Source organism: Eublepharis macularius, chromosome 7 (assembly GCF_028583425.1).
Source record: "Eublepharis macularius isolate TG4126 chromosome 7, MPM_Emac_v1.0, whole genome shotgun sequence".
Lineage (NCBI taxonomy): Eukaryota > Metazoa > Chordata > Lepidosauria > Squamata > Eublepharidae > Eublepharis > Eublepharis macularius.
In genome coordinates, this window is record NC_072796.1 from 109,427,315 (window position 1) to 109,442,608 (window position 15,294).

A 15,294-nucleotide genomic window follows, 5' to 3' on the forward strand; every position below is an offset into this window, starting at 1 on the left:
CCAGGCTATGTTTCTCCCTCTTCTTGTCGCCCTGCTTCATGATTTTTTGGTAGAGACTGGCCCATATATTAGAATGAAAACTTTTTCTCTGTATGGCTTGCTGTACTTTCGCTGTCTTCTAGCCATACTTCAATACCTATAGGCTGCTTTGGCCAGTAACAAGGGAGGGAGAAAGAAGCTCTTTGTGCTTATATAGTAATCACAGGACTCCTTTGCTTGCTTAATTACACGTATCCCTACTCTCCTTCCAAAGAGTCCAGGCAACTTTTAGGGTTGAACACTGTCAACTAGCAGATGAGTCATATGCCTAGATTAGGATGGCAAGGAGCTATATTACAATTAAAGACATTAATGGATTCTCTGCTCTCCATCCTACCTTCATTAGATGAAAAGGGTGGAAGTTCCCTCCACTGAGAGTCCTAGCTTAAGATATTGCTCATGTTTTCAGTACAGAATCTGCAAAAAACAGTAACTTCTACATAACAGGATACACACAGACTACTCACTGTTCACTCTTATGTATCCATTGGTGTGTGTTCCTTTTCTCTTGCTTTGTTTACTATTCTTTTAATAGATCTGATTATATTAATGTCTTTTTTTCTAAGACATTAAAGCTGTGGTTCAGAGCCATATGTATGCTTAAGGCTTCCTCTGTATGGTGTGTCAAGTAGAGATCAGCAAATATACAGGGGCTCTCTTATTTCCCCCATAGCATGGCACTGAGGAAACAACTCTTACATCTATGGGATTGCCTCATTAGATTAACTTTGAATAATGCAGCACAAAACTGAACTTGACTTTAAATAGATTTATTGCTTTGAAATAAAGTTGAATTGGTCTTGAAGGTGGTACTGGACCCGAATCTTGCTCACTTCCCCAAAAACATTGTACGTGTCTCAGAAACATAATGGCTCAAATAATTATATTACCTCTTTAATCTTCATTAAAACAGTGTTTTACTTACTTTGGGTGTCTTATTTACTCAGGACTGGTGAAAGGCCAGAGACTGGCCAAAATGCCTTCTATTTAAATGTCCTAGTGGATTCCTGTAGGTAAGTAAAATACCCTTTTAATGAAGCTTGAATGTTAAGATAGAAATTATTCGTTACCTTCCTGAAGAGTGTTCCTTTGTTTACTGCACCCTTAAATTAACCACTGCATTTCTTCCCTAGAAATATAAACATTAAATGGCTTCTTATTTTTGTCAGGTTGTTTTCATTTTACAGAAATTAAATTAGTAAACCTTGCAGGTAAAGGCCCTTATGTAACAAACATGTCTTTTCCCCCTAGGTTTATTAGTCTCTTATACCGTATGGAGTCAATGGGGGAGATCAAGTTTTCGGAAAGGAGGAATTTACTACATTCCTGAAGAACGTGAAAGTTGGGAAGATGTTAGAGAAAACATCTTCCATTATAATGAGGAGGGAGGAGGGGAACATGACCTGGTATGGTTTTGCATGACTATAGCATCTTAAACACATCATAGTTCAAATTCAAATATGTAAAAAAAATTAAGGAGCTTTTGAACACATTTAGAAAAAGTTTGTGAACTATTGCCTGGGGAAAGCATTTGAAAAGTAAAATGATTGCCAGTAGTAGGTTTTTTAATTGGCATAATGCATGTGAAACTTGCATTTCCCAATCTTTTTGAACCATACCTAAATATGCATTGCAGCCATCAAGGGAACACTTATTTTAACAAAACAGAAAGTTTATGAAGCTTTGGTGTGTCTGCACAACATGGCTCACTTGGCCAAGCATAGGCAGTGATTTTGACAGGTCTGAGCAACAAAAATGGAGGCTGGGGAGGAGGAAAAGGATCAAAGTCTCTTTAAAAATGATGGTAGGAAATAGCTGTTCCCTTTGAAATAAGATCCAGTTTTCCTTTGATTTTTGACCTGTTTCTCTTACATATCCTCCTTAAATGAATGTTTTATCCCAGGTTTTGTACCTGCTCTGTTCCTACAGACCTCCCTCATATTGCATGTTTTTCACTGTTGTTTTCCTTTGAGTACTTCAAGCCTGGCAACATGAGGTGGACATCTGTCAGGGCCTCAAGATTAGCATGGGGCCCACCACCTCACCAGAGTTGTCATTCTCACTTTGCATGAAGCATCCAGAAAGGTCAGGCAGTATGAGAGAATTCTCAATTTGCTACAACCTACTTCTTCCAGATTAAGGAGATCAAGGTAGTCTTTCCTGAGACACACCCCCCCCAATCCAAGAGCCAGCTCTGGGGTACTCACAGTTCCCCCCCACCCTTCTGAAGTGCCAGCTGTTTCCTGACAACAGACTTCTGAATGCTTTTTCATACATAAACATTTCTAGTTGGATCTTTGAGTAGGAGAAATATATATACTGCAACTCTTTTAAAATATATGAGCATTTTCCCTGTCACTAATTACATGAATTTCTTAGTTTATATCTGCTGATCAATCTGTACACTTTCAGCAAGGGGCAGAAATACCACTGAGTTGGTAGTTCAATAAGAAGTGGCATTGATGCTCTGAGGAAGTGTATGGTAATAGGTGGGGGGAAAGGTAATGTGTGTAACATACGTCTGTTTGACTGTAGCTGCAATCCTGCACATGCTCACCTGGGCCTAAGCCCCACAGTGCAGAGCGGTTTATTTCCAAGTAGACTCCTAACATTGTGCTGTGAGTTTTTGAGAATTAGTGTTGTCCAAGGGCTAGAGAGTTGGACTTGGCAAATCCAAATTCCTGTGAACCCAGGGCAAGTCACCAGCTCTCTCTGCCTCAAGCCCCATCTGTAAAAATAAGAACTAGTTGTGACCTACCTTCTTAAGAAACTTGGTAGGCAAATACAGTGAACTGGATTCAACCCCCTGCATACACGAGTAGAAGACACTTTTCCTTGTGCAAGGAAGGAGTCATGGATTCCCTCTTGCAGCTGCAATGCCTGTGCCACATCCTATAATAATCCTGAAAGTCAGCCAGCCCTAGAATAGCTTTTCAGAGGATTCAACAGGCTACAAGAAGAAGGGGGGTAGCAGGAAAGCCTTGTTCCACAAGAAGAGTGCCTCTTCTGGTTCTTTAATCCTGCCCAACAAAGACTATTTTGCAAATGAAAAACGCTACATTAGTATTAGTAATTTTTCCTTTAATTTTTTTGTTTGCATTTTTCCAGAATGCTTATACTATAAATGATTTAAAGAAACCTCTACAAAGTATGCCCCAGCTCTCATCAGGGACTGCTGCTTCACTCCTCAAATCACTTTCTGGACCACAGAGAAACCCACCCATGAATCACACATCCCAAGGAGAATCTAGTTCTTTGGTTTCCAGTGTCCCTGACTTCAAACATTATGTGACTCAAATAATACAGGAAGCAGACAATGACGTGTCCAGCCTTCCATTAGATACTATGCATTTCTATTGCCTAGAAGGCTCTTGTTCTTCAGCGGGGAGCTTGAGTTCCTTAGATACCTGCAGCATAGAGGAAGATCTAAATTTTGATTATCTCAAAGAATGGGGACCAAAGTTTGTAAAGCTAAAAGAGCTCTATGAACTTCCAAGTGAACGCTTATAAAATGCGGAGACAGGGACCCAGTACATTGCTGCGACATGGATCTTGCACCTAGGAAAACACACTTTAGAAACATTTTAGTATCTTATTAAACAGCACTAATCAGTTGACCTGTTTATTAACATTGGCTATGTGGGAGCAATGTTTACGTCTCATTCCTTTAAAATGATCGGAACATGTTTTTATATGTGCTGTATAAATAAAGTTAGGAAAATTATTTTCTGTGCGTGTGAAGTTGCCTAAATACGTTGCACTCAATTTTTGTAGTGAAATAGCTTGAAGTAGTAGTCCATAGATTCAAATGTTTATATTTCAGCCATCTTCTATCATTTAACCCTTTTATACTAAACTGTCTCTGTAGTATTTTAAAGTATATTTGTATTCTTGTTTTAGTTATTTCTTGTTATAATTTCTCTTTTGTATCTGAGTGTCAATTAAAAATATTTAACACTTGTCTATGGCAATCTATCTTGGGCAGTTGAAGCCCAGATTTTACTGAGTCCTGGTAGGGACGGGTGTCATGGACCTGTTCTGCAGCAATCCTTTTATTTCTCTGACTATGGCTGTGGGCTCTGTATACACCTAGCCCTCTTGGACTACTGAAGTACACCAATATTGGGAGAAATATCCCAAAGGTCAAAACTACATAATGCAGGAAATCAAAGCAAAACCCAATCTGCAGCTATCTCTAGCTGAGAGAGGGATCTGCTTAGCCCACCCTCCCCATGGGCATTTGAGCTTGGGAAAATATGACAAAAGCTTTCTTCTCTCTATCTTGTATTTCTAGAGAATTCTTTTAAAGAAGTCAGCAACTTTCTGGACCAATGCAAAAGTGGGGTGCCAATTCAAAACTTCTGCCCTAGGAAGCCTTAACTGAAACATTTTCTTTAAGGTCCTAAGGTATTTTAAGCACAGCTTCAAATGGTGAGATGTGCAAAACATAGTGTGCAGTGCAGACAACAGCAATGGCAGACTGAGAGAATGCTTCAGTGGTTATCTCCCACACACAGAGACTGGGTTGACAGGATATTGTGACAGATGGCCATGGTGAGGCTTCTGTATGCTGATTTTCTCTTAGTATACACATCTCTCAGGTGTGGATGCTGATCTTGTTTTGTAGAACACAGGGATCCAGCCATAACAGTGCTCTGCACATTCTTGCCAGTGTCAGGACCAAATCAACTTACATTTGCTCACCTTAATATCAGCTACCTAGTTTATTGCCAGTTAGGATGAACAAATGAAGATGGCTGAAAGACAACTGCTGCCCTTGTTTAAATCTTCAGTGAAAAAAAAGAAAAGAAAAAAGTCTCCTTGCCTTCCCCAGAGTGGAATCATTTGCTGGAACAATCTTGATTACTGCAGTTTTCTACACTTCAGCTACCTCCTGAGAACTCTGCCTGTTACATTACAAAAAACAAGCAATACAGTATGTTCTGCAGGAGGCCTAGTACAAATGTTTAATCTCCCTGCCATCCCACTCCTGCAATCTCATAGGTCATAAAAATGTTTTATTTCTGAAGTGAAATAATAGACGGTATCAGGCTAACTGGACCACTGTCCTTATAGTGTACCATTTCAGGGCCAGCTGTCTGACCAAGCCCCCCCCCCAACAGGCTGCTTGGGGGACCGCAATGAAAAGGTGCAACAGAGTAACTGGCATCTCAGTGAATGCCCAGGCAAGCAAGGATTTGCCTTGGGGGTGGGGGGCACAAAATCCCTTGAACTGCCCTCAGTACCATTTTTCCTCACCACTTCCAAATCCCCTAGGTCCTGCTCAATATCCCACTGTCCTAGATCATGATCCAAATTCCATTCAACTGGTTGCAGCACAAGTCTGCATGTTGTTGTCCAAGTTTGGCTGCCTTGAGTGTTATAAAATACCTTGGTGCGGCATCAGCCTGAATTCCTGGCCAGGAATACTGGGGCAAGATTTTACTTGGAAGGTGTCAGATGAAGCTGCCTTTTACTAAGGCAGGCCATTGGTCTATCAAGGTCGGTATTGTATACTCTGACCAATAATGGCTCTGTGCAAGGTCTTAACCAGAGGACTTTCATATCACCTACTACCTGATACTTTAAAAAAAAAAAGCCTACAGATGCTGGAGATTGAATTTAGGTACAGCAAATACCCATTACTATGTATGGTTGTGAAAGCTGGACGATGAAGAGGACTGGCAGAAAATCGATTCATTTGAAATGTGGTGCTGAAGAAGAGTTTTACAGATACCGTGGATGGCTAAAAAGAAAAGTAAGTGGTTTCTAGATCAAATCTAGCTTGAATTCTCCCTAGAGGCTATTGTTCTTTGGTCACATCTGGAGAAGATGAGACCCACTGGAAAAGACAATGCCAGGAAAAGTGGAAGGCAATAGGAAAAGACGAGCCAACATGCGGTAGATTGCCTTGATAAAGGAAGCCATGGCCTTCAGTTTGCAAGATTTGAGCAATGATAGGAAGTAGTTAATTCACAGGGTTACCATAAGTCAGAAGCACATAACACATGCAGCAAATACCACTGAGCATCACATTTTGGTTTAATTTGAACATATCTCATTTACTTTCCTAAAGCATGTATAATAATTAGACAAACATACAGCCAGCAACAACAAAACGGTCACTTTCACTGTACTAAAAGTTTCAGATGGGTAGCTATGTTGGTCTGCAGTAGAACAGCGGCTTTTGAGTCCTATGGCACCTTAAGAGATCAACCATATTTCCAGGTGTAAGCTTTCCAGATTCAAAGCTCCTATATGCAGAGGAGTTAGCCGTGTTAGTCTGTGGTAGCAAAATCAAAAAGTCCAGTAGCACCTTTAAGACTAACCAATTTTATTGTAGCATAAGCTTTCGAGAATCAAGTTCTCTTAGTCAGATGCATGGTACAGAAACTGGTCAAATATAGAAGAGGAGGGGGGAAGAGGAGAGGAGAGAGAAGATGCAATTAGGGGGGGAGAGGGAGGATGCAACCAAAACATTCCTTTGCTAGTAAATGTAAACATCTCCTTTTGGTGTGTGGATCAGTTGGCTTCAAAGGAGTTTGCCGTGCTAGTTTGTAGCAGCATAACAGACCATCCATCCTATAGGAGGAGTAGAGATCCCTGACTGGGATATAAAGGCTTAGGGATCTCCACTCCTTCCTGTATCTGAAGTACAGAGCTCTGATTCTTGAAAGTGCATATTCTGAATATCTGGTTGGTCTCTAAGATGCCCCTAGACACAAATCCTACTGTGCGGAAAGTCGATTCACAAGTTGTAACACCTGAGCCACTGCTAGGGTTGCCAGCCTCCAGGTGGTGGCTGGAACTCTCCTGGAATTACAATTGATCTCCTGGCGACAGAGATCAGTTCCCCTGGAGAAAACGACTGCTTTGGAGGGTGGACTGTGTGGCATCAAACCCCACTGAAGACCCTCCCCTCCCAACACCTGCCATCTCCAGGTTTCACCACTAAAATCTCCAGGAATTTCCCAACCAGACCTGGCAACCCTAGCTACTGCGCCTCACAGCACCGTGAAGCTCCACCGGCTGTCTTCCTGGCGGCGAGGCTCTGCCCTAGAAATAAGAGGCAGCGAGCCCGTTCCTGGCCCGAACCCGAAGAGGTGCTCTTCGGTGTGGGACATCAGCCGAAAGAGCAGTCGCAGCAGGCGGCGGCGAAAAGTCCCCGAAGGCCGCCCGTCGCCGCCTCTCGAGTGGCCAGCACTGAGAAGCGGAGGCGGAGCGAGAACCCGCCCCTGCCCCTCGTTCCCTCCCCGAGGCGAAGCGGGCTGGATAAGAGCAAGAGAGCCAAGCGGCGGCCATTTTGGGTCGGAGGCGGAGCAGCGCAGGGAGGCTGCATCATCTGCGGAGAGGCGGAAGGCAGGGCGCCCTGCCTGCGAGGTGGAAGGAGTGGACGTGTATGAATGGACTTAGAGGAATTGCGACGGTTGAGGAAGCCGGGATTCTGTGAAGGTAACTGGGGAGTGTCTTTAGCTGGCCCCTGAAGTGGTGGGATACTTTGGGGGTCTTATGGGGAGAGAGTCTTTGTAGGATAAGAGGTGAGAGGTCTAACTTACCGGTAGATGCCGAGGGATGTTGACTTAAGATGCATTCAAACTTACTGGGTTTTGCTGGGGGGCGGGGGGGGAGACTCATTTTGGAATGGGGTTGCCCAAAGCAGAATTTCTAAATAGGTGATAATCCCAGATGGGTAACCCGTGCAAATCCGTTGCAGTGAAAATAAAGATGAGTCTTCCCACACCAAAGGGCTAAAACCTTTTTATCCCAGTATAAGCTTTTGTGGACTGTAGAACCCTTTTCGCACACTATGGTAAGTGAGGCTGTTGTGTGTGTGTTTTCTTTTCATTTGATGTGTTTGTGACTGCCAGTTCATTGGGAATTGAATGCTGTCCAATATGAGATGGGTTTCCCTGTGGGCTGGCCATATTTTGGATTAAAAAGATGTTGTTTTTAAATCAGGGCCGGCTAGAGTTCTGGGCATCACTGGACTACAATTGCTTATACAAATCAAAAGAAGCTTCTGACGAGAAGATGAGCGTGGAAGCAGCTGACAGGGAGGCTGCTACCTCTAGCAGGCCCTGCACGCCCCCTCAGACCTCCTGGTTTGAATTCCTACTAGAAGAGTCGCTGCTAGAGAAACATCTGAAAAAGTCTTCTCCTGGTTTGTATCATCATGATCCAAACTGTTTTCTTTATCTGGATGGTTGAAGCAGAGTCGGCTGAGATTGAATCCCTTGAAGACGGAGGTCCTGCATGTGGGTCTAGGGTCCATGGGTGCGGGACTCCGGCTCCCTGCTCTCGATGGAGCGCCACTTACGTTGGTGTCGAGAGTGAGGAGCCTGGGGGTGGTCCTGGATGCTTCCTTGTCTATGGAGGCACAGGTCGCAGCGGTTCTATCTAAGACAGGCTCGACAACTTGTCCCCTACCTATTGACCCATGATCTTACAACAGTGATCCAGGCAACGGTCACCTCCAGATTAGACTACTGCAACTCACTCTATGCAGGGCTTCCCTTGGGCTTGATCCGGAAACTGCAGCTGGTTCAGAATGCAGCTGCACGGGTGCTTGCCAGAGCACCAATCATGGCTCATATAACACCTATCCTCCGTCAGCTGCACTGGTTACCGGTTGAGTACTGGGTCCAGTTCAAGGTTTTGGTGTTGACCTATAAAGCCCTATGCGGACTGGGCCCAGCGTACCTTCGGGACCGCCTCTCCCCATATGTTCCCCGGAAGTCGCTTCGATCAGCCACTAAGAACTTGCTGATGGTCCCTGGCCCCAGGGAGGTCCGCCTGGCCTCTACCAGCGCCAGGGCCTTCTCAGTTCTGGCTCCGACCTGGTGGAACTCTCTGTCTGAGGAAACTAGGGCATGGCAGGATTTGTTATCTTTCCGCCGGGCCTGCAAGACGGAGATGTTCCACCAGGCATTTGGTGGGGGCTAGGCTGTCCTCTCACCCGCCATACCACTGAAGACCTTCCACCACCCATGCAGGACAATGCTGTATTTTAATATTTTATACCCGCCAATTTTAATTGTTTTGATACGATGTTTTAATGTTTTTATAATGTTTTTACTGTTTTAAGGTGTTGTTAAACCGCCCTGAGCCTGTCTGACGGGGATGGCGGTCTAGAAATGTGATTAAATAAATAAATAAATATCTCTGTGAACAGGTTGCAGAGACCTGGACATCCTTGAATGGGTGGTTTTCAGCTGGGATAGGTAGGCTTCTCTTGAGCCACGTGGTTTGCCTTTTGCTGTAGCATAGGGAATTCTTGTGATGTGATGAAACATGACTGTAGTGGCATCTTAAAGACCAACAAAGGGTATTGCTCTTTAAGTTGCCACTGATATCCTATTTTATTCTGCTGCTACAAATATGGCTGTAGTTATCTTAATGTTGCCTATTGTATTTCAGTTGTGCAATGCTGAAATTCTCTGCACCTTCAGCCCTGCTGAAAGTCAATGGGATTGAAACTGTCTAAGGGTTATTTCACCCTATGTATGCTTTATATTCAGATTTGCAGCAGAGATCTTTAAAAACATGAAGCGTGACTATAACAAACATTTATTTGCAAATGTATGCATCCATCATCACTCATCAGGAGCCAGTGATTGACAGGATAGCAGATTTAGTCAGTACTGATTTACAGTCACTGTGTTAGGATTTCCTTCATGCAAAAATTGTAGCTGTATGTGAACTTGAAATGATTGCTGTTGACTCTAGGTTTTTGCCTGTCATTACATTCTGCTGATGGAGGGGCTTTTTACCTCCAGTACCTGCCTCTTGTGCAGGTAGAAGTGTCTGTAATTAACATAGTAAAATAATAGAATCTAAACTTATCTTATTCCTTTGCACATTTTCTTAATTCAAATATTACTTTAAGTTGTATCTTTTTTTCTTCTGCTTAATAGATCCGTCACCCGTTCAGCTGATTGTTCAATTTTTGGAACAGGCATCCAAACCTCTAGTGAATGAGCAGAATCAGGTTCAGCCTCCACCCGATAACAAGAGAAACCGTATTTTAAAACTGCTCGCTCTGAAAGTTGCCGCACATTTAAAGTGGGATTTGGATGTGCTGGAGAAAAGGTAGTAGTCATCTTCCGGGTTAAGGTTTTAAAGATTTTGACTGTATCTGTGTGTGTCAATGGTGGTGGTGGTTTGCTGGGGCTTTTATTGTAAGTTGTCTCTTAAATCTGCTAGTCAAAGGAGCACATGCAACTACAAGTCTCTTTGTAAGGCCTTATAGTGATTGTCATTTATTGACAACTGCTACTGCCTTTTGTTAGAGGATCACAGCTATTTTGGGGGGGGGGGGAGTTCTGTAGCAAAACCAAACCCTCCATTCTGATTAATTCCAGGCTTAGTAGTTAAACTATCATCTGCATGATGTGAATTGCTTTTTCTTTTAGCTTGTCGGTCCCTGTATTGAACATGCTACTGAATGAACTGCTGTGCGTTAGCAAGGTACCTCCTGGAACCAAACATGTAGATGTGGATCTTGCCAGTTTACCTCCAACCACGGCAATGGCTATATTGCTCTACAATAGATGGTGAGAATTTAATTGTTTTTTGGTATCGTTGCTGCAGTTCAGATATGGAGAGAAATGTTAAATTGATCTGAATTGAGTTACACAACTTAAACCAAATTGGGCTATTTTTAGAGAACTCTTGGGTTCCACAATGTTCCACTTGGCAAGCATTTGTTTCATGTTTAAACCTTTAGTCATCATCCACTACAAATTTTTATTTATATGCAGATTCCTAACTTTAACATGATTTTGTGATACTGCATTATTATCTTGCTCTTCCTCTGAGGAGCTGATGGCAGCTCACATGAATCACTTTTCCTCCATTTTATTCCCCTAACTATTCTGTGAAGTATGATAGGCTGTGAGAGGGGGTGGCCCAAGTCACCCAGTGAGCTTTGCGGTAGTGTTGGTGCTGGGGTTTGAACCTGATTTCTCCTGTGGTTAATCGAACGTCTAAGTACCACACTGCTTTTCAGGAATATTATGTTTAGTGTTCTTGAATCTGAAGAGAGGTCAACTGCTATCTAGTACACATTAGACACATTTTGTTCTCATAGAAATGAGCAAGACCCCGTTCTGTTACTATGCAGAGGCTTCTTTGACTTTAACTTCCCAGTGTCTGTCTGCATTAAAAGGGAAAGCTTCATGTACTGAATTTCTGCTTGTCAAGCAGGTGTTAAAGGCCCTTTGCCAGGGAGGAGAAATTGATCGTTCTATGGGCAGCTTTGTGCATGAAATTTTTAGAAGCACTGTTGGGACTTTTACAGTGAAATCCTAAGCAGAGTGTGTAGGTATAACTCTGCTTAGGATTTCACTGTTAGATATTAAGGGAGGGGAGAGGCGGAATGCAACTGCCCAACCTGAGACTTTATCATGATGCAATCTGCCTAGTTTGGTTAAAAGAGTGGATGACACTAAAGAATAAGAAACTATTAGCCCTAGAGGGATATAAAAAAATTTTTGGATGGCACGCATACCTATGGCATGACAAAGTAAAGGTCAACTCGATGTTCCTGCATCATTTTGTAAGGAGAAGTTTATATACAATCTGGAAGAAGTATAGAACTTACCTACAAGAAGGAACTCCCTTGTGGGTGGTTCCGTATGAGGTGATAGACCCGAGAGCTGTTGATAATGAACAACAATGTTTAACATACAAAGATATAACTAAAATTGAAGTATCTAAACTTAGAATAAAGACGCAAGAGGAACTATCACCTAACTATGATTGGTTCCAGTATAGACAGATTAGAGACTTATACAACTCGGACTCTGCAAAAGGGGGCATACGAACAGAGAACTCGGAACTAGAGCAGACCCAAATGAAAGAAGACAAGAAAAGAATATCCAAGGTATACCAAGTACTGTTGAAATGGTATACTGAGGATGAGATAGTTAAAACACAGATGGTGAAATGGGCTATAAATTTCAATAAAGAAATAACAATGGAGGCATGGGAATACTTGTGGAAAACTACAATGAAGACAACGACATGTACTAATATTAAAGAGAACATTTACAAAATGATCTATCGTTGGTACATGACACCAAAGAAGATTGCGCTAGGGAACTTGAACACTTCTAATAAATGCTGGAAATGTAGGAAGCATGAGGGCTCCCTCTATCACATGTGGTGGTCGTGTGAGGTAGCTAGGCAGTTCTGGGGGGAAATAATAAGAGAAATGAGTGAAATTTTACAGTTTCAAATAAATAAGAACCCAGAACTCCTGCTGCTAAACTTGGGAATGGAGGGAATTCCAGCCCATCATAGGACGTTGATATTTTATATGACTGCAGCAGCTAGACTTTTGTATGCGCAGAAATGGAAAGTACAAGAAGTGCCAACTATTGAAGATTGGATCTACAAATTGCTGTATATGGCTGAAATGGACAAGATGACAAGAAAACTGAGAGATCTGGACTCAAGGCAGTTTAACACAGACTGGGAGAAGCTGAAACAATATCTGGAGAAGAAGTGGGAGGTGGGAGGAAAACTGTGGCAGTTTGAGAACTACTGAAGTATAATAAAAGTATAAAAGAGAGGGGTGACTTTACCGGGGGAGGAAGAGAAATGTGAATTTATAAGCAGTTAGATTAATTGATTGAGATATATATAGATATGTAAAGGTTAATTGATAGAATATTGATAGAGAATAATTAATGGTAAGGTTTAAACATGAGGATTGAGTAATTAACAATATTTTCTTTTTTTTTGATAAGATTTATATGCACCAAACTGAATGCATAGAAGAGTTAAATTGATTGATTATGTGATGAGTTATATAGAATCACCATAAAAAGATGAAATGAGTAATATATAGAGAACAAATCAAATCAAATTGTTTGATTTAAATGTGGGAAATTTTTATGGTTTATGATATATAGGTTTATGATATATAGAAATATTCAAAACTGGAAAATGGGATAAATTGTTTATCTAAAGACGTACAGTTTGGGTGTATAAGAAGTAAAGGAGTTAAAGATGTACTGCTTAATATAATGGAGAATGTATATTTGTTTTAGACAGAGGAATTTAATAGAAGTAAGGGAAAAGGGACAGAGGGTGGGAAAGCTGTTGGAAGTCAACAAAAGGGGGGGAAAGGGAGGGGGTTAGAAACGAAAAATTAGGGGAAAATTGAATGTAATGTAAAAATAATAATGTTCTAACCCAATAAAAAACTTAAAAAAAAAAAGATATTAAGGGAGGGCTCTGGCTCTATCCCATTTTGGTTGCTAGTGCAGATTTCTGTTTAAGCAGCACCAGTTAAAGCTGCCTTAAGATCAGGCTGTTAAAATGATAGATTTCTGTGCTAATCTTCCTCCCCTCTTTTTTTTTAAATAGGGCTATTAGGACTATAGTCAAAAGTAGTTTTCCTGTCAAGCAAGCGAAGCCTGGTCCACCTCAGTTAAATGTGTAAGTTTCCTGATACAGTGCTAGTCAAATAACCTTAATTTAACTTTCTGAGAGGTGTGCTGATGTTGTGAAATCAATTACACTATGTTCAGATATGACTGATTGAAATTCTACTGTATATTTAGAAAAAAATGTTCTGTTGTGTACTTATTAGTGAATTTTATAGCATAATTCATTGTGTTGTATCTGAGAATAGTTCTGCTCCTGCCAGAACTAATTCTGTTTAAGAAAGACTATTTTAACTATTTCAAAATTATTTATTTACTTAATGTATACTCTGCCTTTCTCTCCAGTGGGGATCCAGAGCAGCTTACATCATTCTCTTTTCATCCATTTAATCCTCACAACAGACCTGTGAACGTAGGGTGGGCTGAGAGAGAATAACTGGCTCAACACCACTGAGTGAGCGTCCGTGGCAGACCGAGGAATAGAACTTGAGTCACTCCGTTCTTAGTCCAGCACTCAAACCACTATACCATACTGCCTCTAATCACTTACCAATTCCTGAAACAATTTAAAAAAATAATTAGGAACTTGAAATGTTACAGATTATTATTAATAATAATAACTGCTTTTATGTACCACTCTTCCGTTTCAAAGATATATTTTAGACTTGAAAAATAACATTTATAGCTGTCTAATGTTACTCTGACTCTCAAGCTTAAAAGTGCTTTTGTTTCTTGGGTTAGGATGAATCAGATTCAGCAAGAAAAAGAAGTAACAGAAAACATTTTGAAAGTGGTAAGTGCCCTTTTTGTTACTTGACATGGATATGAGAGAATGCAGTTTTGCAACATCATGAGAAATGCATCCCATCACTACAACAGTTCTTTCTGCATCTGTTTGGTGACTTGGGTGTTTACACCACAGTCACCATATACATACAGCTGAGATTTTCAGGTGGGTAGCCCTGTTGGTCTGTGGTAAAAGAGCAAGATTCGGGTGCAGTAGCACCTTAAAGACCAACTAGATTTCCAGTGTATGAGCTTTCTAGAGTCAGAGCTCCCTTCACTTCTTGAAAGCTCATGCTCTTGTAATCTGGTTGGTCTTTAAGGTGCTGCTGGACCCAAATTTTGCTCATTTAGCTGAGAGTAGACTAATTTAAAACAGCGCCAGCGATTTCACAGCAAAGTTGCAAGGGACCAGATTTAAATAGAATGGCTTAAATCGGCACACAGGTCAAGCTTCCATTCTGAGAATTCTTTCTTACCTTACGATGACTATTTCATATAATTGATTTTATTTTACTTTTTAGATGAGAAATCTCCATAGAGGCTATGAATCTTCCTTTATATTGTAGGATAGCAATTGTACTCTTTTGTCCTAGGAATACTAGCATTGCTTTTGAATCCTTTTGGCTGAATCAGCCACCTTTCCCTCTGTTTGTATGCTATCTCACTTTTATCCCATCCTTCTTCCAAGGAGCTCGGGGGTAGTGTTCATGGTTCTCTGCTCCATGACTGTTACAAGGATAAAATGCTGTAAAATAGATTAAATGAGAGATGATCTCGACCAGATGAGAGATGAAGATCATGCGTCTCATGCTCTCTCTATATGATGCAAACTGCAAGCTGTTGCAGGTTCTGTTTGCCTTAGGGGTGTGCAGGGAAAGGAGAGGGAGTCTTTGAAAGCAGCCTCCTTCGTTCTGCTGTTAGCAGTCTAATTGACAAGAGATGTGTCCCTTTAAAATCATGCCACCTTTTCCTTTGAAATGCTAATAAAGCTGGGAGCCCACTTTTTAATAGCAAAACTTAATGGAGATTTTAAGCCTCTTCTGCCTTCCTTGCATAGAAGGGAAGAATTGAATAT

The 15,294-nt window shown here is 41.5% G+C and overlaps 2 protein-coding genes across 3 annotated transcripts in view; both read left to right on the forward strand.

Moving 5' to 3' along the window:
• The window catches only part of LOC129333968 (neural-cadherin-like), a 56,937-nt gene extending 53,062 nt beyond the window's left edge, over positions 1–3,875 (forward strand). The window contains exons 33-34 of the mRNA XM_054985897.1: positions 1,291–1,445; positions 3,148–3,875. Coding sequence (XP_054841872.1) covers positions 1,291–1,445; positions 3,148–3,549 — 557 coding nt within the window. The 3' untranslated portion in view covers positions 3,550–3,875. The remainder of the gene's footprint in view (positions 1–1,290; positions 1,446–3,147) is intronic.
• Positions 3,876–7,367: 3,492 nt separating this feature from the next.
• The window catches only part of INTS8 (integrator complex subunit 8), a 29,141-nt gene continuing 21,214 nt past the window's right edge, over positions 7,368–15,294 (forward strand). For both annotated transcript variants that reach the window (XM_054984736.1, XM_054984737.1), the window contains exons 1-6: positions 7,368–7,491; positions 7,999–8,200; positions 9,954–10,128; positions 10,452–10,592; positions 13,414–13,485; positions 14,175–14,226. In XM_054984736.1, the coding sequence (XP_054840711.1) occupies positions 8,071–8,200; positions 9,954–10,128; positions 10,452–10,592; positions 13,414–13,485; positions 14,175–14,226 (570 nt within the window). In that variant the 5' untranslated portion in view covers positions 7,368–7,491; positions 7,999–8,070. The remainder of the gene's footprint in view (positions 7,492–7,998; positions 8,201–9,953; positions 10,129–10,451; positions 10,593–13,413; positions 13,486–14,174; positions 14,227–15,294) is intronic.